The following is a 24,987-nucleotide window of genomic DNA, read 5'->3' as shown; positions in this document are numbered from 1 at the left end:
GTGACATTTACTTTTGTTTTTTTGACTCTGTACTCCAGCACTTTGGATTTAAAATTATACAATGACTATGAGGTTAAACTGCAGACCGTCAGCTTTAATTTGAGAGTATTTTCATCGATATTAGGTGAAACGTTTAGAAATTATAACACTTTTTGTACATAGTCCCACCAAATGTATTGGGACAAATTCATTTGTGCATTAAAATAGTAATAAGTTTAGTATTTGGTCCCATATTGCTAGCACGCAATGATTGCATCAAGCTTCTACAAACTTAGATGTATTTGCTGTTTGGGTTGTTTCAGATTATTTTGTGCCCAATAGGAATGAATGGTACATTTTTATAATTTAATATAATAATATTAATAATTTAATATAATTATATAATGTAATTTTTTTCTAAGCACTGCTACATTAATGTGGATGCTACCGTGATTACAGATAGTCCTGAATGAATCGTGAATAATGATCAGTGTCTCATGAAGTCCACAATCAGCTCCTTCATTTTTTTTTACGTTGAGGGAGAGGTTATTTTCCTGGCACCACTCCACTAAGCAAGTTTAAGCGGTCCGGTTCAAAGCCTATGAAAATCCTGTTATCTACAGTGTGTGTAGTTTGGGAGTGTATATGAATGGTTGTCATCGTGAGCAGAATTAGTGTCTGGCAGTGGATGAGGGAGATTACCCTTGTACCGTCACAACAGAACTCTCCAATGGGTTTTAAAGTTAAGGTTAAATGGCTTTTCTAATTCATTCACAAAGCTCTAATGATGTTAAAGGGTTATTGGATTACATTACTACATGTCCTATTGTACCGTCCCCCTCATTCTCTTCCATGTATCCTGTCCTATTCCTCACAACTGGAATGGATGAGTGTATAACAGTATTCCTTTCCCTTTCCTGACTCACTCTGAAATGTTTTCCTGGGGTTACAAAGTGAAAAAGTCAGAGGGATTTGGATATTATGAAATATTTAATACATTTAATGGCGTACTTGTACATATGTAATATTGTTTATGGTACAAGACAAGTGATAAGCATTGGATACATTAGTCTTCTTAAGCATGGACCACTACTATTATTTTAGCATTGTCATTCTATACTATATCTACACATCAAATCTTCAACAGCGTCAAGTGCACTCAAAGAAAGTGTGCACTTCTCAGGTGTGCACTCATAAAGTACTGTCGTTCTCATATAGTGACAGGCAGGCCTGAGAAGTACACTTAAAAATACAATTGTCTAATGGATTATTCACATACAGTAAATCAGTAAAAGGATGAAGAGCGTTAAAAGTTATAGTAATATAAAAATGTGGACTTGTTAAACTGTGTGTTTATAATAGTCGCCAGGTGGCAGAAGAATTACTTTGGCTCCATTTCACAGATGAAGTTTGTTCCTGTCTCCCCTACAAACACTTTAGACTCACAGAAAACTACTTCTGTATGAAATGAGATCAATTAAGTCTACCTCACATTGCTGAATATTAACAGCTAGTATACAGTACGTACAAAACCCCACACACAGTATCTCCAGTGGTAAACACTGAATGGTTTAGTTGGCCTAATGCCCCTCGGAGTAGGATAAAGTTACCATTAGACACTGATCTAAGGTCAGTTTGGGATCCTCCTTAATGGTTAAGGTCAGCATTTGGGAAGGGTAGGATCTGATCTTAGATCTGTGCCTGAGGGTCACTTGTACCTGGAGTCTTCTCCCTCTGCTCTCTGCACGTGCTCAGACGGCCTTGCCCATAATGAGGAGGCTCATGAGGAAGACCATGATAAAGAAGAGCCACATGAAGAGTCGGTCCATGACCTTGGCCACCTTCCTCCACTCACCCGTACGTCTCTGAGTGGAACGCTGGTCATGATAGCAGCTGGCGATGTACTCTATGTTCCTGCGGAGCGCCTGGTGCTGACACACACACTGGACGCTCACCACCACCTCCCTCCTACCCCTATCCTCTGCACCTCCTAATGATCCTTTCCTTCTTTCACCTCCTCCTTCCACACAGCCTCTCTCTCCTCCTCCTCTTGCACCTCCTCTCTCTCCTCCTCCTCCACCTTTGCCTTTTTTTTCCTCTGCCCCTCCCATGCACCCAATTTTTCCTCTGAAACAATTCTCTCTTTCTGCCTCTCCTCCTTCTCCCTTCTCCCTTCCTGCTGCTCCCTCCTCCTCCTCTTCTGCATCTATACTTACAAACAGGTCGTCTTTCCACCTACTGGGCTCAAACATTTGGTATGACCCTTTCTTCACATCCAGTCTATTCCCCTCCTCTTTCTCTTCCGGAGTCTTTATGCCCACCCCTCCCACTTCCTCTTCACCCCTCCCTTCCATGCCCCCCCAGGCCTGCCCGTTCACATCCCAGTTAGTACCTCTAGTTAGGGGGTTGATATTGTGGTCGGGTGGGGGCTCAGGCGGGGCCTGTTTCTTGGGGGTTCCAGTGAAGCAGTTCTCTCCCACCTCGAAGACGAAGCAGATCCGTGCCAGGTAGTGCAGGATGAAGCGGCGGGCCCATTCAGGGACGGGACGCGCCTCCGGACCACAGTGATGGATATTCATGATGAAGATAGTCAGGGCGGTCGATGCGGTGATCATCGTCATGGTAGCAATGTAGTACTTCCCTGTGGAGAAATAGTGATCAGCAATACAGTCTATTTCATGTATAACAACTCAAATATTCAAACATAATCATTCAATGTAATGGTGTACATTGGCTAACATAACATCACTGCCTTGCAGGATTCTGGACCGTGTTAAATAGACAGACAAGTACAATTGCTCCAGAGAGAGAAGGCAGGGTATAGGTTATCAAGCTGTGGTTGCAGCACATTAAATGATCTGGACAGCCAATATCGACTTGCCTGGCCTCTGTACCATTGCATCAACATTATCCTACATACACCAACACAATTTAGTACAGCAGCTCTCTAAGCCAAGCACACACAAATACTACAACTCACACACAAATACTACAACTCAAATCATGGCTATATTGAAATACAAATGCAAAAATGCCTACACTCTTGTTTAACTCTGCATGCATTTCAAAGTTGATTCAAAAGTGCTTTTTGCTCATCCCAATACTATCACAATAAAATATGGAATAGTATAGTGAATGTACATAGAAAATATGCTTATTCAGTATTCATAAAGGTCTCCCTGCTGTGTATCACATATCTACTATTCCAGGCAGTTAAATGGAGCAGCAGAGAGAGGCTGTATGAGGACATTGTGCTGAGCAAGACCCCTTCAATATTCACTAAACATTTCTGCCCGAGTTTATGGGAGAAGAAGATCTATAAACGTCTCTGAGGCAAGCTGGTCAGTCTCTGTTAGTGTTGGAGAAGGAGATAAAATGACCTCAAAAGCCCAGAGAAAAGCATATATTCTAATGTGTCTCTTTCTCTCTGATTGCTGTACTCATGGCAAGCTGTTTCTCTCTCCCTTTCTCATTCTCTTTTTCTCCCTCCCTCCTCCATATCTCTCCCCCCTCTCTCTTTCTAACACCCCCAAGCCCCTCACCTATGAGTGGTACGTTCTCCGAGGGTGGCATGCTCTCTGCCACCAGCAGCTGGAACACGGTCAGGGCCAGCAGCACAGTGACCCCCAGGGACACTTTCTCCCCAGAGTCAGCCGGCAGGTAGAAGCCCAGCGGGGCCAGGAAGGAGATCATCATGCAGGGGATGAGTAGGTTGAAGATGTAGAAGGAGGCCCTGCGTTTCAGGTGCAGGGTGTAGGTGATGTCTGGGTAGGGGTCTGAGCAACAGCCATACAGGATCACGTTCTTCTTGGCTGGCATACCCAGAACCTGTTGTTAGGATAGCATGGAAAATAATATAAATGTGTGGCCTGGGGTAGTCTAGTGGTATAAGAACACACGTACACTGTATACACCAAAGTATGTGGATTCAGCTACTTCAGAAACACCCATTGCTGACATGTATATAAAATCGAGCACATGCGATCTCCATAGACAAACAATGGCAGTCCTTACTGATAGCTCAGTTACAGTGCCTTGCGAAAGTATTCGGCCCCCTTGAACTTTGCGACCTTTTGCCACATTTCAGGCTTCAAACATAAAGATATAAAACTGTATTTTTTTGTGAAGAATCAACAACAAGTGGGACAATCATGAAGTGGAACGACATTTATTGGATATTTCAAACTTTTTTAACAAATCAAAAACTGAAAAATTGGGCGTGCAAAATTATTCAGCCCCTTTACTTTCAGTGCAGCAAACTCTCTCCAGAAGTTCAGCGAGGATCTCTGAATGATCCAATGTTGACCTAAATGACTAATGATGATAAATACAATCCACCTGTGTGTAATCAAGTCTCCGTATAAATGCACCTGCACTGTGAGTGTCTCAGAGGTCCGTTAAAAGCGCAGAGAGCATCATGAAGAACAAGGAACACACCAGGCAGGTCCGAGATACTGTTGTGAAGAAGTTTAAAGCCGGATTTGGATACAAAAAGATTTCCCAAGCTTTAAACATGCCAAGGAGCACTGTGCAAGCGATAATATTGAAATGGAAGGAGTATCAGACCACTGCAAATCTACCAAGACCTGGCCGTCCCTCTAAACTTTCAGCTCATACAAGGAGAAGACTGATCAGAGATGCAGCCAAGAGGCCCATGATCACTCTGGATGAACTGCAGAGATCTACAGCTGAGGTGGGAGACTATGTCCATAGGACAACAATCAGTCGTATATTGCACAAATCTGGCCTTTATGGAAGAGTGGCAAGAAGAAAGCCATTTCTTAAAGATATCCATAAAAAGGTTTGTTTAAAGTTTGCCACAAGCCACCTGGGAGACACACCAAACATGTGGAAGAAGGTGCTCTGGTCAGATGAAACCAAAATTGAACTTTTTGGCAACAATGCAAAACGTTATGTTTGGCGTAAAAGCAACACAGCTGAACACACCATCCCCACTGTCAAACATGGTGGTGGCAGCATCATGGTTTGGGCCTGCTTTTCTTCAGCAGGGACAGGGAAGATGGTTAAAATTGATGGGAAGATGGATGGAGCCAAATACAGGACCATTCTGGAGGAAAACCTGATGGAGTCTGCAAAAGACCTGAGACTGGGACGGAGATTTGTCTTCCAACAAGACAATGATCCAAAACATAAAGCAAAATCTACAATGGAATGGTTCAAAAATAAACATATCCAGGTGTTAGAATGGCCAAGTCAAAGTCCAGACCTGAATCCAATCCAGAATCTGTGGAAAGAACTGAAAACTGCTGTTCACAAATGCTCTCCATCCAACCTCACTGAGCTCGAGCTGTTTTGCAAGGAGGAATGGGAAAAAATGTCTGTCTCTCGATGTGCAAAACTGATAGAGACATACCCCAAGCGACTTACAGCTGTAATCGCAGCAAAAGATGGCGCTACAAAGTATTAACTTAAGGGGGCTGAATAATTTTGCACGCCCAATTTTTCAGTTTTTGATTTGTTAAAAAAGTTTGAAATATCCAATAAATGTCGTTCCACTTCATGATTGTGTCCCACTTGTTGTTGATTCTTCACAAATAAATACAGTTTTATATCTTTATGTTTGAAGCCTGAAATGGGGCAAAAGGTCGCAAAGTTCAAGGGGGCCGAATACTTTCGCAAGGCACTGTACTTTCAACATGGCAGACCTTTCCAACAAGTCAGTTTGTCACATTTCTGCTTTGCTGGAGCTGCCCCAGTCAACTGTAAGTGCTGTTATTGGGAAGTGGAAAGGTCTAGGAGAAACAGTGGTAGGCAACACAAGCTCACAGAACGGGACTGCCGAGTGCTAAAGCGTGTAGCTCATAATAAAAACATTTCTGGCCTCGGTTGCAACACTCACTACCAAGTTCCAAACTGCTTCTGGAAACTGTTTGTCGGGAGCTTCATGAAATTAGTTTCCATGGCTAAGCAGCCACATACAAGCCCAAGATCACCATGCGCAATGCCAAGCGTCTGCTGGAGTGGTGTAAAGTTCACCACCATTGGACTTTGGAGCAGTGGAAACACTGGAGTTATGAATCACGCTTCAACATCTGGCAGTCCGGTGAATGAATCTGGGTTTGGCGCCAACTGTAAAGTTCAGTGGAGGAGGAATAATGGTCTGGTGCTGTTTTTCATGGTATAGGCTCCTTAGCTCCAGTGAAGGGAAATCTTGACACTACAGCATAAAATTACATTTTAGACCATTCTTTTCTTCCAGCTTTGTGGTAACAGTTTGGTGAAGGCCCTTTCCTGTTTCAGCATGACAATGCCACCGTGTACAAAGCTAGGTCCATACAAAAAATGGTTTGCTGAGGACGTTGTGGAATAACTTGACTGGCATCTACATACTCTTGGATCTCGTCACGGTATCTCTGTGCATTCAAATTGCTATCAATAAAATGCAATTGTGTTCATTGTCCGTAGCTTATGCCTGCCACTATGGGACACTCTGTTCACAATGTTGATGTCAGAAAACCGCTCGCCCATATGACGCCATACACATGGTCTATGTTTGTGAGGCCGGTTGGACGTACTGCCACATAGTCTAAAATGACATTGGAGGCGGCTTATGGTAGAGAAATTAACATTAAATACTCTGGCAACAGCTCTGGTGGACATTCCTGCAGTCAGCATGGCAATTGTATGATCCCTAAAAACTTGAGACATCTGTGGCATTGTGTTGTGTGACAAAATGTTTTAGAGCGGCCTTTTATTGTCCCCAGGACAAGGTGCACATGTGTAATGATCATTACATTTAATCTGCTTCTTGATATGCCACACCTGTCAGGTGGATGGATTATCTTGGCAAAGAATACATGCTTACTAACAGGGATGTAAACAAATTTGTGCACAAAATTAAACATAATTAGTGCAGAGATAAAAGCTTTTTGTATGCATGGAAAATGTTTTATTTCAGCTCATGAAACCTGGGACCAACACTTTACATGTTGCAATTATAGTTTTGTAAATGACATCAAGATAAGACAGTCTTACAAATGCAAAAGTGTTTTCAATCAATAAAGTGCAAAAAGGGAATAAAGATCAGGCTTAGCCTGTATAGAAAAGTGGCAAAATAAACAAATCAATCTGACCTCCCACTCTACGTTGGCCACAAAGTCGGCCAGGTCAGCGCTGTCTAGGGCGTTGACCAGGTCCATCTGGTTGCCGTTGTGTGTCCAGGAGCCGAAGGTTAGGCGACACTGCTGGGCATCAAATGGGAAGAAGGACACATCCACGGAGCACGAGCTCTTACTGATGGCCGGCTGGTCCCACATGATCTGTCCGTCGTTACGGATCACCACGTTGGTCTCCATAGAGCTGGAGAACTGGTCATCAGCACTGGGGGGGGGGGGGGGTGCGAGGAAGGGAGAGTGTACGGGTAAGAGGTGAGAGGGAGGGGAGGGTGAAGGGGGAGTAGGGAGTTTGGAAAGAGGGGGGAGTGTATGGGGGAGAAATAGCAAAAGGATGATGGGAGGAGGAGAGACGGAGGGAGGGAGAAGAGCCAGGGGAATGAGTATGTGAGGAATTAATTCGCGAACAAAGAAGGCAATTAAAACCATTTTTTTTTTTTCTTATCTACAATTGATATTAAAGAAAAAGAGAAAAGATATACTTACTGTCAATAGACTAAAGACTCTTTAGAGGTGTGACTGGGAAAAGACAGAGGGCAGAAATGTAGGGAAGGACGATGGGCATGGAGTGTCTAATACCTTAATGACAGACAGACAGACAGACAGACAGACAGACAGACAGACTTAAAGACAGACAGAAAGACTTAAAGACAGACAGACAGACTTAAAGACAGATGGAGTGGTTGAAGAGGCAGATGAGAGGGTTAATGACAGTTAACGACAGGAAACCTGAATGACTCACAGAGAGATAAAGGATGTCATGATGGTCAGGCAGGATGACAGGATGGTCGAGGCACAAAGAGATTGGGGAGGGCAGGAGTGGAGCCCTCCTCTCATAGCCAACTCCTACACTCAGCACTCTCACTACATTTCTGACCTTGATCACGGGGACTGGACTGAACATAGAACTTTAATAGTCACCACCCTCAAATGAATCTTTTCAGAAGCCATATTTTAGGAACTTAATCTGCATTCTGTGGCATCCCCCTGCTACGAACCATCCTCCAACAGGGATTCAGGAAGGGGATTATTTTGAGTTTCATGTAACACACATCCCTCACACCTGTCAAGATATAATCTCTGGAAAAAACGATATAGAACATGTTCAAGTCAAGCCCATCCTAAAGGGTTTACTGATTCAGTTGTGTGTTGTAATTACAACAAATAGAGATTAAAACATAACAAAATAAAGGGAGAAAAAGATACTGTGAAATAATAAATAGAAGGACTATTCCACTTATACTGTATTTCCCAATAGAAAACCCAGTGCATAGCAGTACGTCAAGATCCAGGTGCTAGTTTTGGCAAGAACAACTAGTATCCAAAAACAAGCGTAAAAACCGCATACTGGAAAAGACAGGCGACCAACCTTGTCTTTAGTTCTATTTACTTTTCATTTCAGGTTGACATTGCCATAGATTATAACTAGTGCCAGGAAACCGTTCTGTCTACGTAACCTAACCAGGAAGAACCCCTGACACTAGTGAAAAAACTACTGCTCCAATACACTGTGATGAGCATCAGAAGCACACCTGTGGCCTTGACACTCCCTGAGTGATAGCATCTAGGGTGTCCAGGTTGTGTCCATAGCAGAGGAGGGTGAGGAAAATGAATGTGAGGAAGAGGATAACAAACCCCTGCAGGAAGAACCGATGTGTCTCAATACCAGCCAGACCTACTTGTTATATAGGACAATATCAGGCCTCCATACATAACTACTAGGTATGCGGATGGTATCGAGACCATCGTAGTCCTCCTTCTTCCAAGTGAGGTAGGCGTCCGTCCACACCATCCGGATCCACAGGTACGTGGTCAGGATCTGGTTCCGCTCATCCTGCAGGGAAAACAGTATCAGATGAGGCCTATACAGAGGATAAGTAGTGCATGTGGGGTCATTGTGGTGACCTTGTGTATGTATGCATTTGTGTATATGTTTTTGTGTGTGTTTACCATGTCAATTATCTGTGAGAGGGTGATCTGCAGTGTGACGTTGATGATGTGGTCTGTGTCCTCTACCGGTCTCAGAGCGTTGGTGTAGTTAGCGAACAAATCAGTCAACAACTTCTGAGCATATCTCCCATGAGCACCCAGACACACTGCCAGAGAGAGAGAGAGTGAGTGAGTTGTAAGCACAGTAAGTAAAGCCTAGCAGAGCTTAAGGAATCACGTTAAATCCACATCACTCACAACCTTCATTATTATTCTAATTCAAGCCTCAGTTCCTCAAAGGAATGGGGCAAATTGACTCAACAGCATCCCAGCTTGATTAACCTAAGTCGTACCTTGTAATCCACTAAATGACTCCAAAGCTAGCCTACATGTATGTCTGGTCCTCCGTGCATGACTCACTACAACCATTACATTTGATAATGTTACAGTAACTTTGGTTAGCCTCCTTCCAATACTGAACAAGACATTTTCCATACACTCAAAAAGCTTACTTCTCTCAAATGTTGTGCACAAATTTGTTTACATCCCTGTTAGTGAACATTTCTCCTTTGCCAGCATGTTCCATCCAGCTGACAGGCGTGGCATACCAACAAGCTTATTAAACAGCATGGTCATTACACAGGTGCACCTTGTGCTGGGGACAATAAAAGGCCACTCTAAAATGTGCAGGTCTGTCACACAACAGAATGCCACAGATGTCAAGAATTTTGAGGGAGTGTGCAAGGAACTGCAGGAATGTCCACCAGAGCTGTTGCAAGATAATTGAATGTTAATTTCTCTACCATAAGCCACCTCCAACGTCATTTTAGAGAATTTGTCAGTACGTTCAACCGGCCTCACAACCGCAGACCCCACCCCTACCTTTTGTTAAGGTATATGTGACCAACAGATGCATATCTGTATTCCCAGTCATGTGAAATCCATTGATTAGGCCCTAATGAATTTATTTTAATTGACTGATTTCCTTATATGAACTGTAACTCAGTAAAATCTTTGAAATCGTTTCATGTTGCATTGATATTTTTGTTCAGTGTATATGTAGGAACGTTAATTATTAATTCATTGATGAAGTGGTGGGAGAATCCTGCAGTCTCTCAAGCCTTTGTTGGAAGAGTTGCTGTTGGGTTTGGGACAGCTTATTGAGGCCCAGTTATATTTGGAATTGGTTTGGCAACAAACAAACAAATAAACAATACAATTCCAATCTCATGTGAATTTAATTAGAAATACAATTTGACAGACAGACACAGAGACAGACAGGCAGAGAGAGAGCGATAGAATGAGAAAGAAAGAGACAGAGACAGACAGACAAACAGAGGATGAGAGAGAGAGTATTGAGGGAGATGAATGGAAACAGAAATGGGAAATATTGGAGTGATAAACATGGAGTAGTAAATTAGGAGTGACTTTAGGGTAAGATGAGGAAAGACAGAGAGAAAGGTATGGAGGGAAGGAGGTAATTACTGAACGCTCTGGACAGAAATGATGGAGAGACGTTAGAGAACGGAGAAGGGAGGAGAGGGGAGGAGATAAGCAGGTAGGTAATTATAAACAGTAAATGAGATAACGTGTCCATCTAGAGCTGCTAAATGCCTGTCCATTCACTTCCTACTGCAGACAGCAAAGTGCAGCACAGCCACGCTCTATCTGGCACTACACCACCGATAGCAAAACATTTGACACACTCATTGTCTCTACACAACGGGGAACCCAGCCAAGATCTGCCCAGTGACATGGGCCTACCAGACGAGCTAAATGCCTTCTATGCCCGCTTCAAGGCAAGCAACACTGAACCATGTGTGAGAGCACCAGCTGTTCCAGACGACTGTGTGATCACGCTCTCTGTAGCCGATGTGAGTAAGATCTTTAAACAGGTTAGCATTCACAAGGCCACAGGGCCAGATGGATTACCAGGACGTGTACTCAGAGCATGCGCTGACCAGCTGGCAAGTGTCTTCACTGACATTTTCAACCTCTCTCTGACCAAGTCTGTAATACCTACATATTTCAAGCAAACCACCATAGTCCCTGTGCCTAAGAACAACAAGGTAACCTGTCTAAATGACTACCGCCCCGTAGCACTCACATTTGTAGCCATGAGATGCCTTGAAAGGCTGGTCATGGCTCACATCAACACCATCATCCCAAAAATACTGGACCCACTCCAATTCGCGTACTGCCCTAACATATCCACAGATGACGCAATCTCTATTGCACTCCGCACTGCCCTTTCCCACCTGGACAAAAGGAACACCTACGCGAGAATGCTGTTCATTGACAAACGCTCAGCATTCAACACCATAGTGCCCTCCAAGCTCATCACTAAGCCAAGGAACCTGGGACTGAACACCTCCCTCTGCAAATAGATCCTGGATGTCCTGATGGACCGCCGCCAGGTGGTGAGGGTAGACAACAACACATCCGCCACGCTGACCCTCAACAGGGGGGCCCCTCAGGGGTACATGCTCAGTCCCATCCTGTACTCGCTGTTCACCCACGACTGCGTGGCCGCTCACAACTCCAACACCATCCTTACGTTTGCCGATGACACACAGACACACTTTACGTATGCTGCTGCTACTCCATTTATATATTCTGACTGCCTTGTCACTTTTACCCCTACCCACATACTGCATTACCTCAACTACCTCGTACCCCTGCCCATTGACTTGGTACTGGTACTCCTTGTATATAGCCTCATTGTTTTTGTGTTAATATTTTCTTTATCAAATTTGTCTTACTTTTTAACCTTGCACTGTTGGGAATGGGCTCGTAAGTTAGCATTTCACTGTTGTATTCGGCGAATGTAACCAATAATATTTTATTTGAGACACCTACTACTGCCAAAGATTGTACAGGCACTAATTCTCAAACAACGCATGCATGTGTTTGTGTGGGAGAGAGAAATTCGAAAAACAGGCAAATCCCAGCTAGCACATAACATTGAGAACTATGTTTCTTGGTACTTGGTGAGTGTGGTTGTCCTATGGTTATTTTGCATACAACCCTCCCACAATTGTATGGGAATGGTGCTGGATAGCTGCTTGACTTTGGAACAGTATCCGCACATAAGGAACTTGGAAGAAAAAAAAAAAGATCTTGGTATTTCATCACTTTACATTGACTTGAGTAGTTCAGAGAACGTTAGTAACATTCCCCTGTGGGAATTTTAATACCTCAGCATAACATTTCCTAATGGTTCTATTTAAAGTTATGTTCTCAAACTGGTCAGAGAACGGTAAGAAAACTTTTCATAAAATCTTTAGTAACGTTCAGAGACCATTAAGAAGTGTGTAACGTGTACTTAAGAATCGGGAAGCAAGTACAGGGAGTGAATTTAATAAATTAACAAACAGAACAAGAAACACGTAGCATACAGACATGAAACAAACAATCAATAACGCCTCGGGAAAGAACCAAAGGGAGTGACAGATACAGTATAGGGGGAGGTAATAAGGAAGGTGATGGAGTCCAGGTGGATATCATGGCAACAACGAGTGCCAGAGAGGAGGAGCGAGAGTAGACGAGACAGTACCCTGTCCCTGATGCGCAGCTCCAGCCACCGACCAAAGGGACAGTCCCGAGAACCAAGAACCTGCAGAGCCAGCTGAGGCGCGGGAACCTGCAGAGCCAACTGAGGCGCGGGAACCCCAGTAGCGTCTGCAATGGAAGCCTGACAAGCCAACCGAGGTTTGTGAACCTATCAAGCCAGCTGAGGCATGGAAGCTTGACTAGCCAGCTGGAGCATCCCCGGTTGTGTTGGCAGCCGCCCTTGGACCCGACGTCACCAGTTGAATTGTATTTATTTTTCAAATATGAAAAAAAAAGCCCTGTTGCTTCCCTTTGGGGGAGACGTTATTCTGTAATATGTACACTAATAATCAAGAAGCAAGTACAGGGATTGAATTTGATAAATAAACAAAACAAGAAACACGAGTAGTGAACAGGCATGAAACAGAGTCAATAACACCTGGGGAAAGAATCAAAGGGAGTGACAGATAAACGGGAGGTAATCAGGAAGGTGATAGAGTCCAGATGAGTCTCATGAAGCGCATGTGCGCTTAACGATGGTGGCAGGTGTGCATAATAATGAGTAAACTGGCGACAATGAGCGCCAGAGGAGGAGCGGGAGTTTGTTGGCAGCAACCGGCTGTGATTGGGAGTACCATAGGGTGACGCACAATTGGTCCGGGTTTGGCCGGTGTAGGAAAAGCAATGTTGTAACTAATAATTTTTCTTCACTGACTTGCCTAGTTGCCTAGTTAAATAAAAATAGAAATGGCAGCTATAAAGATCAACAAAAATTGTATCTGTTAGTCGGGGGTAGATTTTTCTTTTGTCAAACTTTCTTTATTGATGGAAACAGTGTTTTTCGATTAAATTATGATTGCAGAGTAATTTTGAAGGTACCTCAGGGAACGTGATGTCATTGTGTAATATTAACGCTCCACTCCACAATTCTAAACGCCTTGGCTAAATAAATAAAAAATACTGTTTCTTTACAGGAAAAGGATTGTGCTGACTTTAAAGAATGCCTGAAATGCTTCGCCTTGCTTTTCTGGTTGGCTGGATGCAAGTTTCACCATCCAATTATTACAGATCTACAGGAGTGCATGTTTTACCATGGCACGATTAATTATGGCTTGAATCCCGCTAACGGGATCGATATGACTACAGTCAGTGAAAGTGCAGGGTGCCAAATTCAAAACAACAGAAATCTCATAATTAAAATTCCTCAAATATATAATTATTTTACACCATTTTAAAGATACACTTGTTGTTAATCCCACCACAGGGTCTGATTTCAAAAAGGCTTTACAGCGAAAGCACAACATATGATTATGTTAGGTCAGAGCCTAGTCACAAAAACACACACAGCCATTTTCCAGCCAAAGAGAGGAGTCACAAAAAGCAGAAATAGAGATAAAATGAATCACTAACCTTAGATGATCTTCATCAGATGACACTCATAGGACTTCATGTTACACAATACATGTATGTTTTGTTCGATAAAATTCATATTTATACACAAAAATCTGAGTTTACATTGGCGCGTTATGTTCAGTAGTTCCAAAATATCCGGTGATTTTGCAGAGAGCCACATTAATTTACAAAAATACTCATAATAAACATTGATAAAAGATACTATTATTCATGGAATTATAGATACACTTCTCCTTAATGCAACCGCTGTGTCAGATTTCAAAAAAGCTTTACCAAAAAAGCACACCATGCAATAATCTGAGTACAGCTCTTAGACAACAAATCAAGCCATACAGATATCCGCCATGTTGTGGAGTCAACAGAAGTCAGAAATAATGTTATAAATATTCACTTACCTTTGATGATCTTCATCAGAATGCAGTCCCAGGAATCCCAGTTCCACAATAAATGTTTGATTTGTTCGATAAAGTCCATAATTTTTGTCCAAATACCTCCTTTTTGTTTGCGCGTTTAGCCCAATAATCCACCTTCATGACGCGCAAGCAGACGAAAAGTCAAAAAGTTCCATTACAGTCCGTAGAAACATGTCAAACGAAGTATAGAATCAATCTTTAGGATGTTTTTTTATCATAAATCTTCAATAATGTTCCAACCGGAGAATCCTTTGTCTTCAGGAACTCAAGCTAACTCTTACATGAACGCGCGTGGTCAGCTCATGCCACTCTGCCAGACCACTGACTCATTCAGCTCCCATTGCCCCCTCCTTCACAGTAGAAGCATCAAACAAGGTTCTAAAGACTGTTGACATCTAGTGGAAGCCTTAGGAAGTGCAATTTGACCCCATAGATACTGTATATTCCATAAGCAAAGAGTTGAAAAACTACAAACATCAGATTTCCCACTTCCTGGATTGTTTCTCAGGTTTTTGCCTGCCATGTGAGTTCTGTTATACTCACAGACATCATTCAAACCGTTTTAGAAACTTCAGAGTGTTTTCTATCCAAATCTACTAATATTCTAGCTTTTGGGCCTGAGTAGCAGGCAGTTTACTCTGGGCATCTTATTCATGCAAGATACTCAATACTGCCCCCAGCCATAAGACGTTAAAGCATCAAACAATCTCACTGCATATGTAGTTGATTTTATTCTAACACATATGGTGGTCTGTCTATATATGGAAAAATAGGTTTAAACATTTTGATATACTAATAATATGCATATATTAGCAACTGGGCCTGAGTAGCAGGCAGTTTACTCTGGGCACCTTATTCATCCAAGCTACTCAATACTGCCCCCAGCCATAAGAAGTTAATCCTGCTCATGCCCTCCACTCAACTCGCTCTCCTCTAGCAACTGGACACACACACACACACACTCACACAGAGACACAAACACATGCACACACACACACAAGAACTTTGGGATCAACTCTAATGGTCGTTTCAGAAGCCAGGACCTCATTTACTATGGCTCTGGGTCATCACTATCTGGACATAATTAGCAAGCTTTCTAATCACAAATCATTTTTTATATCACTATCACTAACCATACATTTAAATGTTACCCCTAACCATAGTATGTAACATACACTATATGACCTAAAGTATGTGGAAACCTGCTCATTGAACATCTCATTCCAAAATCATGGGCATTAATATGGAGATGGTCCCCCATTTGCTGCTATAACAGCCTCCACTCTTCTGGGAAGGCTTTCCACTAGATGTTGAAACATTGCTGTGAGGACTTGCTTACATTCAACCACAAGAACATCAGTGAGGTCGGGCACTGGTGTTGGGCGATTAGGCCTGGCTCGCAGTCGGCGTTCCAATTCATCCCAAAGGTGTCCGATGGAGTTGAGGTCAGGGCTCTGTGCAGGCCAGTCAAGTTCTTTCACACTGATCTAGACAAACCATTTATGTATGGACCTTGCTTTGTACACAGGGGCATTGTCATGCTGAGACAGCAAAGGGCCTTCCCCAAACTGTTGCCACAAAGTTGGAAGCACAGAAATGTCTAGAATGTCATTGTATGCTGTAGCATTAAGCTTTCCCTTCACTGGAACTAAGGGGCCTAGCCCGAACCATGAAAAATAGCCTCAGCCCAATATTCTTCCTCCACCAAACTTTACAGTTGGCACAGTGTATTGGGGCAAGCAGTGTTCCCTTGGAATTGCACATGGTGATCTTAGGCGTGTGAGCGACTGCTTGGCAATGGAAACCTAACAAACAGTTATTGGGCTGACGTTGCTTCCAGTGTCCGTTTGGAACTCGGTAGTGAGTTTTGCAACCGAGGGCAGGCAATTTCTTTATGAGCTACACGCTTCAGCACTCAGCGGTCCCGTTCTGTGAGCTTGTGTTGCCTACCACTTCATGACTGAGCCGTTGCTGCTCCTAGATGTTTCCACTTCACAATAACAGCACTAACAGTTGACCAGGGCAACCCTAGCAGGGCAGAAATTTGATGAACTGACTTGTTGGAAAGGTAGCATCCTATTTCAGTGCCACGTTGAAAGTCACTGAGCTCTTCAGTAAGGCCATTCTAATGCCAATGTATATGAAGATTGCTTGGCTGTGTGCTCCATTTTAAACACCTGGCAGCAACGAGTGTGGCTGAAATAGCCGAATCCACTAATTTTAAGGGGTGTCCACATACTTTTGTACATACAGTGGATTTGGAAAGTCATCATGCCCCTTGACTTTTTCCACTTTGTTACGTTACAGCCTTAATCTAAAATTGATGAGGAAAAAAAATATTTAATCAATCTACACACAATACCTCATGGGGATGTTTTTCAGCGGCAGGAACTTGGAGACTAGTCCGGATCGAGAAAAAGATGAACGGAGCAAAGTACAGAGAGATCCTTGATGAAAACCTACTCCTGAGCACTCAGCACCTCAGACCGGGCTGGAGGTTCACATTCCAACAGGACAATGACCCTAAGCACACAGCCAAGGTAACGCAGGAGTGGCTTCGGGACAAGTCTCTGAATGTCCTTGAGTGGCCCAGCCAGAGCCCAGACTTGAACCCGATTGAACATCTCTGGAAAGACCTGAAAATAGCTGTGCAGCGACTCTCCCCATCCAACCTGACAGAGCTTGAGAGGATCTGCAGAGAAGAATGTGAGAAACTCCCCAAATACAGGTGGGCCAAGCTTGTAGCGTCATACCCCCAAAAAACTTGAGGCTGCAATCGCTGCCAAAGGTGTTTCAACAAAGTACTGAGTAAATGTCATACTTCCGTTTTTTACTTTTAACAAGTTTGTAACAATTTCTAAAAACGTTTTTTTGCTTTGTCATTATGGGGTATTGTGTGTAGATTGCTGAGGGAAAACATTTATTTAATACATTTTAGAATAAGGCTGTAATGTATCAAAATGTGGAAAAGGTCAAGGGCTCTGAATACTTTCTGAATGCACTCTGTCCTACACCAAATCCTCTTATTTATTATCAGTGATATGATCATTTGTACTACCATTATGGTTACCACTATTTATTATGATTATTATAATTTATTATTATTACTATTACTTTCATTGATGTTATTACTACAATTAAAATGATCCTCATTATTGATATTATCATGATTCATATTATGGTTACTAACACTATTAATATTAATTTCATTACTTCTGATACTACTTATCATTATTATTGGTACGAGGTATGACCAGAAACATGGACTACATTGAATCTCATGCTATAACATAAAATGATATCTATTTGCTTAAATGCTTAATTTCAACTGAATGCTGCCCCTGGTTAAAGGTAATTCGATTTTTGTATGTAGTGCCTATATTAGTACGTGTATTATCTGTCTAATTCGAAAGGAATTCATGCATTCAGTCATTTTTTTTCTATAATTGTACAGAAGTGATATATTACAACTGAGGTGAAAGGGTAGGAAATGCTTACTGCTGCTAACCTGATTTTGTGCTGTAAGTGTCACACCACAAGGGAAGGGTTCCAATTTATTATGGGCCCTTGAATCCATGTGACGAAACAATGCTACCCAAGGAAAGTGGTAGCACCGTTGGAGGTCATTTTATTCATGATTTTAAATAGCCGTTGGTTTGGGCTTGGTAATAATGTCTTAATGTACAGTTCGAACAAAAACAATTTCTAAAGACAGTGCTGGAAAAAAAATATATGCAACGGATCACATACAACTAAAATAAATACAATATTATGTGGAAATGGGAGGAGACCAATGCATTTGGGGTTCTACAAGAAACAAAGATAATAACCCCAGTTAGGAAGAGTTCTCAATACTTACAGTATACATTTAAATGGCTGGCGGAATAAAAATGTAAATGGCCATAAGAAGGAAAACAATATTGTTAAAACTGGATGTGATATCACCTTTCTCCACGAAACACATGTATCTAAAGAGGAACATAGAAAACTAGAATGACTGGCAACAGGACAGGTGTTTTCCTCGTCCTACTGTTCAGCAAGAAGAGGGTAGCAATAATGATAACACAAAAAAAATATATATCCTCTTTCACTCAGAACGAACCCTTGCAAAGACAGAAGATACATACTAGTAAAGAGAAGGATTGAGGGCACGGAAATAACATTATTAAATGTATACAGTGCCTTGCGAAAGTATTCGTCCCCTTGAACTTTGCGACCTTTTGCCACATTTCAGGCTTCAAACATAAAGATATAAAACTGTATTTTTTTGTGAAGAATCAACAACAAGTGGGACACAATCATGAAGTGGAACGACATTTATTGGATATTTCAAACTTTTTTAACAAATCAAAAACTGAAAAATTGGGTGTGCAAAATTATTCAGCCCCCTTAAGTTAATACTTTGTAGCGCCACCTTTTGCTGCGATTACAGCTGTAAGTCGCTTGGGGTATGTCTCTATCAGTTTTGCACATCGAGACACTGACATTTTTTCCCATTCCTCCTTGCAAAACAGCTCGAGCTCAGTGAGGTTGGATGGAGAGCATTTGTGAACAGCAGTTTTCAGTTCTTTCCACAGATTCTCGATTGGATTCAGGTATGGACTTTGACTTGGCCATTCTAACACCTGGATATGTTTATTTTTGAACCATTCCATTGTAGATTTTGCTTTATGTTTTGGATCATTGTCTTGTTGGAAGACAAATCTCCGTCCCAGTCTCAGGTCTTTTGCAGACTCCATCAGGTTTTCTTCCAGAATGGTCCTGTATTTGGCTCCATCCATCTTCCCATCAATTTTAACCATCTTCCCTGTCCCTGCTGAAGAAAAGCAGGCCCAAACCATGATGCTGCCACCACCATGTTTGACAGTGGGCATGGTGTGTTCAGGGTGATGAGCTGTGTTGCTTTTACGCCAAACATAACGTTTTGCATTGTTGCCAAAAAGTTTAATCTGACCAGAGCACCTTCTTCCACATGTTTGGTGTGTCTCCCAGGTGGCTTGTGGCAAACTTTAAACAACACTTTTTATGGATATCTTTAAGAAATGGCTTTCTTCTTGCCACTCTTCCATAAAGGCCAGATTTGTGCAATATACGACTGATTGTTGTCCTATGGACAGAGTCTCCCACCTCAGCTGTAGATCTCTGCAGTTCATCCAGAGTGATCATGGGCCTCTTGGCTGCATCTCTGATCAGTCTTCTCCTTGTATGAGCTGAAAGTTTAGAGGGACGGCCAGGTCTTGGTAGATTTGCAGTGGTCTGATACTCCTTCCATTTCAATATTATCGCTTGCACAGTGCTCCTTGGGATGTTTAAAGCTTGGGAAATCTTTTTGTATCCAAATCCGGCTTAAAACTTCTTCACAACAGTATCTCGGACCTGCCTGGTGTGTTCCTTGTTCTTCATGATGCTCTCTGCGCTTTTAACGGACCTCTGAGACTATCACAGTGCAGGTGCATTTATACGGAGACTTGATTACACACAGGTGGATTGTATTTATCATCATTAGTCATTTAGGTCAACATTGGATCATTCAGAGATCCTCACTGAACTTCTGGAGAGAGTTTGCTGCACTGAAAGTAAAGGGGCTGAATAATTTTGCACGCCCAATTTTTCAGTTTTTGATTTGTTAAAAAAGTTTGAAATATCCAATAAATGTCGTTCCACTTCATGATTGTGTCCCACTTGTTGTTGATTCTTCACAAAAAAATACAGTTTTATATCTTTATGTTTGAAGCCTGAAATGTGGCAAAGGGTCGCAAAGTTCAAGGGGGCCGAATACTTTCGCAAGGCACTGTATATGAAATAATATTTATTTGTACAGCTGTGGACAGGTCGAGGATATTGAGACAGTAGCATATCTGTCTTAAATATAGGCTGTAATAATGTGTAAAACTATTGACTATAAAAGTGTGCTGTTTTCTGTTGATTTACTGTATACAGCTTGTATCATAAGGAAGGACCAAGGCAGGTGGATTAATTTGCATACAGGGAAGGACCAGGGAATCTGGTCACAATACGGACACTATTGGGAATATAAGAGACATTTTATTACCATACTTATCGGATCATCTTGATCGGATGACCACAACCACATGTTAATGCAAGGTGTAACCACGGCTCCTGTTTCCCCTTTATTCATCTGCTATCTTTTGTCTCCTGTCAGTATCTGCAGGACCAGGCATGAGTCTGGGTTAGAGGTCACAGGGATGACAGCATTAACCCGTTGACTGCTGGCAGATATCACGTGTCCAGACAACAGAGTTTGTAGGTGTAATGGTGTAATCTGTCATTCTCTCATCTGCTCTGATCTCTTTTGTGTGTGTGTGTGTGTGTGTGTGTGTGTGTGTGTGTGTGTGTGTGTGTGTGTGTGTGTGTGTGTGTGTGTGTGTGTGTGTGTGTGTGTGTGTGTGTGTGTGTATTTGCTCTTTCAGCTCAGTGGTCACGTCAGAACACACGAGCTGTTGGTTTGAGACCCAGATGGTGGGGATTATCAAGGGATGATATGGAGAGCAAGAGAGAGGAATTATGAGAGGAACAGCTTGCCATGAGTGCAATCAATCAAATGTATAAAGCCCTTTTTATATCAGCAGTTGTCCCAGTGTTTATAAAGAAACCCAGCCTAAACCCTCAACGAGCAACCAATGCAGATGTAGAAGCATGGGCACATCAATCAGGTATTAATGTACAAACACATAATCTCCACAGTTGTGTGAAGAGTGACACCAGCAATAACATTAATAATAGGGTCAAGCACTATGACATGGTAGACCATCAAGTACATCACATCACATCACCTAAGTTTTCATCCTGAAATCACCAACCCAGAGTACATAGTGACAGTTCATGGATGCATGCATGTCATATCCACAGTCCACCTTTGCACCTTAATACATCGTTGAGGGGTTGTTCATTCATTCAGCATCCAATGTGAATGTATAATCTGCCACATTTTCAATGTTAGGTCAGTTAGGTCACTATATTGTAGTGGGCATTTTAGAACACTCGGGGAATAAAACGAAATGGCCTACTGTTAGGCTACGGACTGTTAAGTGAGAAAAATTGCCCTCAAATTCTTCCATCGATAAGCAATCAGAACCTTGTCTCTAATGCAATACATGTTGTAAAATTGTTAAGCAAAAAATGAGCACGTACCTGGAAGAAAACTAAAACAGAGGAAGAATAGCCACGTAGAAAAGACTCTCCATAGATGCATGGTGCTGAACTGGCACAATATGCCGAGTTGTTTGACACAGCGGGCAGAAGAGCAAAATAGCCCCCTACAGCTGAGAGAATTTACCGTATTTGGGGAGTTCAGCGTAGGCCTGAAACGCGCTGCGAAGAGACAGCTGCGCACAGAGCTGGTTTTGGATGGACTGCCGCTGTATCCAGTAACCTAGTCTTCTTACCGCGCTGTGGTGCGCGCCCCACATGGTGCAAGAGGAGGCATGGCGCGCCGTGCGATGTTATATACACTGCCATTAAAGGATTCACACCCCAGAACTTTATCCACATTTTGATTAAAGCCTGAATTTAAAATTGATTCATTTGAGAGAAAAAATAAAATAGTCACCGGCCTACACAGAATACCCGATAATGTCAAACTGGAATGATGTTTTTCGAATTTTTTACAAATTCATAAGAGTTAATGAGTATTCAACTCCTTTGTTATACGAACCTAAATAATTACAGGAGTAAAAATGTGCTTAAGTCACAAGTTCCAGTGCCCTTCTTTGAGTCATCTATTGGTAGATGTAAAAAAATAAAGTAGACATTGAATATTCCTTTGAGCATGGTGAAGTTTTTACACTTGGATGGTGTATCAATACACCCAGTCACTACAAAATTACAGGCCTCCTTCCTAACACAGTCACCAGTCGAAGGAAACTGCTCAGGGATTTCCCCATGAGGCCAATGGTGACTTAATCAGTTAAGAGTTGAATGGGTGTGATAGGTGAAAACTGCAGATGGATGAACACCATTGTAGTTACTACGCAATACTAACATAATTGACAGAGTGAAAGGAAAGAAGCCTGTAGAACATGTCAATCCACGGAGGGCTGAATGTATGCGGGTTTTCACTCTTCCCTTGTACTTGATGAATTAAGGTCACTAATTAGTAAGGAACTCTCCTCACCTGGTTGTTTAGGCCTTAATTGAAAGGAAAACACAAAAGCTAGGCCCTCCCTGGAATTAGTTTGAGACCCCTGATGGAGAGAATAAAAATATTCCAAAACATGCATCCTGTTTGCAACAAGGCACTACAGTAATACTGCAAAAAATGCAGCAAAGCAATATACTTTTTGTCCTGAATACAAAAGTGTTACGTTTGGGGCAAATACAATACATTAAAGTTCAATTTTTTTCAAGAATAGTGGTGGCTGCATCATGTTGTGTATATACTTGTAGTTGTTAAGGACTGGGGAGTTTTTCCCAGGATGAAAAGTAATGGAGCTAAGCACAGGCAAAATCCTAGAGGAAAACCTTGTTCCATCTGCTTTTCATCACACACCTTTCAGCAGGACAATAACCTAAAACACAAGGCCATATCTAGTTCTCACTGTCATTATGGGATATTGTGTGTAATGGGTGAGAAACAAAACCTATTTCATCCATTTTGAACTCCGGCTTTAACAATAAATTGTGGAATAAGTAATCGGGTACAAATACTTTCTGAAGGCACTGTAATAATGTGCAGAATGAATGAATGGTAGGTTACATGCAATACTGTAAATCCATTTGAAACAAACTTTAAAGCTATAACACGGGGCACCAGAGAAGAGTCCAACTGGCACGGACTCCATAACTACTGTAACATAGGAGGGAAAACCCACCATTAGTTGTTTAAAGAAACATCTGCAAGGAAGGGCAGGCGATGTGAATAATTGAACAGAGAAGGTAGGCCACTTGTCCGAGTTCAATGTAATGGTACTGCTTGTCCCGTTTACACGTCAGGTGTCAGGAACTTAACGCAGCCGTCCATCCATCGACACGCATGGTCCCACTCAGCAACCCTCTTCATTGTAACACAATGTAAGCAAGGAACTTCATCTGGAGAAAGGAAAGCCCTTTAAAATGCATTAGGCCTTTTAAAAACAGAAAGTAAATGCAGATTCTGTCAGATACAGAAGATGAACAGCCTAGAGAAGAATCGCTGCATTACAATGACTAAAAATAAACCTAGTGAGGGATTCAAGATCTGACAGGGAGTGCATGAGTAAAGGTATATTATTGCGCATAATTGTTGAATACAATTCAGGAGAAAATAGAATGCATTTTATTCAAGACTAATAAAAATGTTATCACCATCACAATCGTGCACAAAGCAACGGCAGCAACAGAAGTCCGGAGACCCTCCTCGTAAAAGGCACTGTGCACGAGGGGAGCGGTCTCCCACCCAAAATATACTGCGGCAGCAGCACAACAATCAATAAGTACATTTCTCTTAAAATCTAAATTCAGAAAACTAGAGAGAAAGGGGAACAAAGAATGAGAATGGAGGGTGGTAACACCAAGGACTTGTAAATAATATTTAAAATATCTTTCAAACTCCTTGCAAAGACCAGAGAAAATGGATTGGCTCATTAAAAACAAACTATTGTTAGATCACTGATTACAAAAACCAGCTCTGGTAGTCTCCCATAAAATAGAAATCTGAAACATATGTGATTAAGTGCTAGTTAGATTCCATTCCAATACACTACACACATACTCTGGGTTTCAGACAATATACAACAAAAAACTACAAAAATATAAGTTTAACCATTCTCATTTTACATTCTCTGTCTTTTGGTATCCAAAAACAAGAATTGTTCATTTCAAGCCTGCTATTTGTACAATTTACATGAGTATTGTCCATTTTCAGCTATAGATCTTCCCTATGTATACACATTTTGACAGTTCATCCCTGACAGCTCCCGAACCAATATTACTATAATGACCTTTAAGTTTCCACGTTGATGTAAAACAAGTCAAACAGTTTGCAGAAAGCATTTATACTGGCGGTACACACACCAGCCAATGAGATTGTCCCTTTAAACAGGGTCAAACGCTGGGAAAGGTGAGTATTAGGAGGGTTCAGCAGTTCAATTTATAAACACATCTTACACAAACTAAGTACAACAGAGCTATACAAAAACTTGCAAGTCATTCATTTCCACACACTGAGGAATGCTTCATCCAATAATCTTGTGCCATTTTCTTCAGGAGAAACCAAAGTCCCAAAGGAGCACACATCAAGTCCATCGCTGCATTCATACCAAACCCCAGTAGTTCTACTAAACTGTCCCAGATAGTCCCCCCCTACCCCCACTGTTCTCATTGGCTTCCAACAAACTACCTCAGTTGCTATTGGGCAGGGGGCAGATCATTAGCTGACAATGAGCTGTCTCAGATATGATTGGGTGAGACTGCGGAGCTCCTCGAGAGCATAGTCCTCGGGCATGGGCAGACGGCCGATGTTGGACGCAAGCTGGGACAAGGGGATCTCGCCACCCTCACCACCCTGCTGCAGACTCAACACCACACGCAGGATGTTAGCCACACGCTTGGCCATCTCTGGAGACAGGAGA

At 42.1% G+C, this 24,987-nt stretch overlaps 2 protein-coding genes across 13 annotated transcripts in view; both read right to left on the bottom strand.

Moving 5' to 3' along the window:
- Positions 1-950: 950 nt before the first annotated feature.
- Positions 951-21,810, bottom strand: LOC110533691 (neuronal acetylcholine receptor subunit alpha-10-like). Its single transcript, XM_021618146.3, has 6 exons — positions 21,572-21,810; positions 9,063-9,208; positions 8,792-8,946; positions 7,074-7,320; positions 3,522-3,807; positions 951-2,620 (listed from the first exon to the last, which is right to left on the bottom strand). The coding sequence occupies exons 1-6, from the start codon at positions 21,630-21,632 to the stop codon at positions 1,731-1,733; spliced, it is 1,785 nt and encodes a 594-aa protein (XP_021473821.3). The 5' UTR covers positions 21,633-21,810; the 3' UTR covers positions 951-1,730.
- A 1,860-nt stretch (positions 21,811-23,670) lies between these two features.
- Positions 23,671-24,987, bottom strand: part of LOC110533689 (nuclear pore complex protein Nup98-Nup96) — a 30,639-nt gene continuing 29,322 nt past the window's right edge. For all 12 annotated transcript variants that reach the window (XR_016483665.1, XR_016483664.1, XM_021618138.3 and 9 more), the window contains one exon: positions 23,671-24,973. Coding sequence is in view for 10 of the 12 variants with exons in the window: in XM_021618138.3 (XP_021473813.3) it covers positions 24,786-24,973 (188 nt within the window). In the remaining 2 variants the exon portion in view is untranslated. The remainder of the gene's footprint in view (positions 24,974-24,987) is intronic.

The sequence above is a fragment of the Oncorhynchus mykiss genome, chromosome 10 (genome assembly GCF_057628025.1).
Source record: "Oncorhynchus mykiss isolate SJ-2025 chromosome 10, ASM5762802v1, whole genome shotgun sequence".
Taxonomy (NCBI): domain Eukaryota; kingdom Metazoa; phylum Chordata; class Actinopteri; order Salmoniformes; family Salmonidae; genus Oncorhynchus; species Oncorhynchus mykiss.
This window is presented reverse-complemented; position numbering and strand designations above follow the sequence as displayed.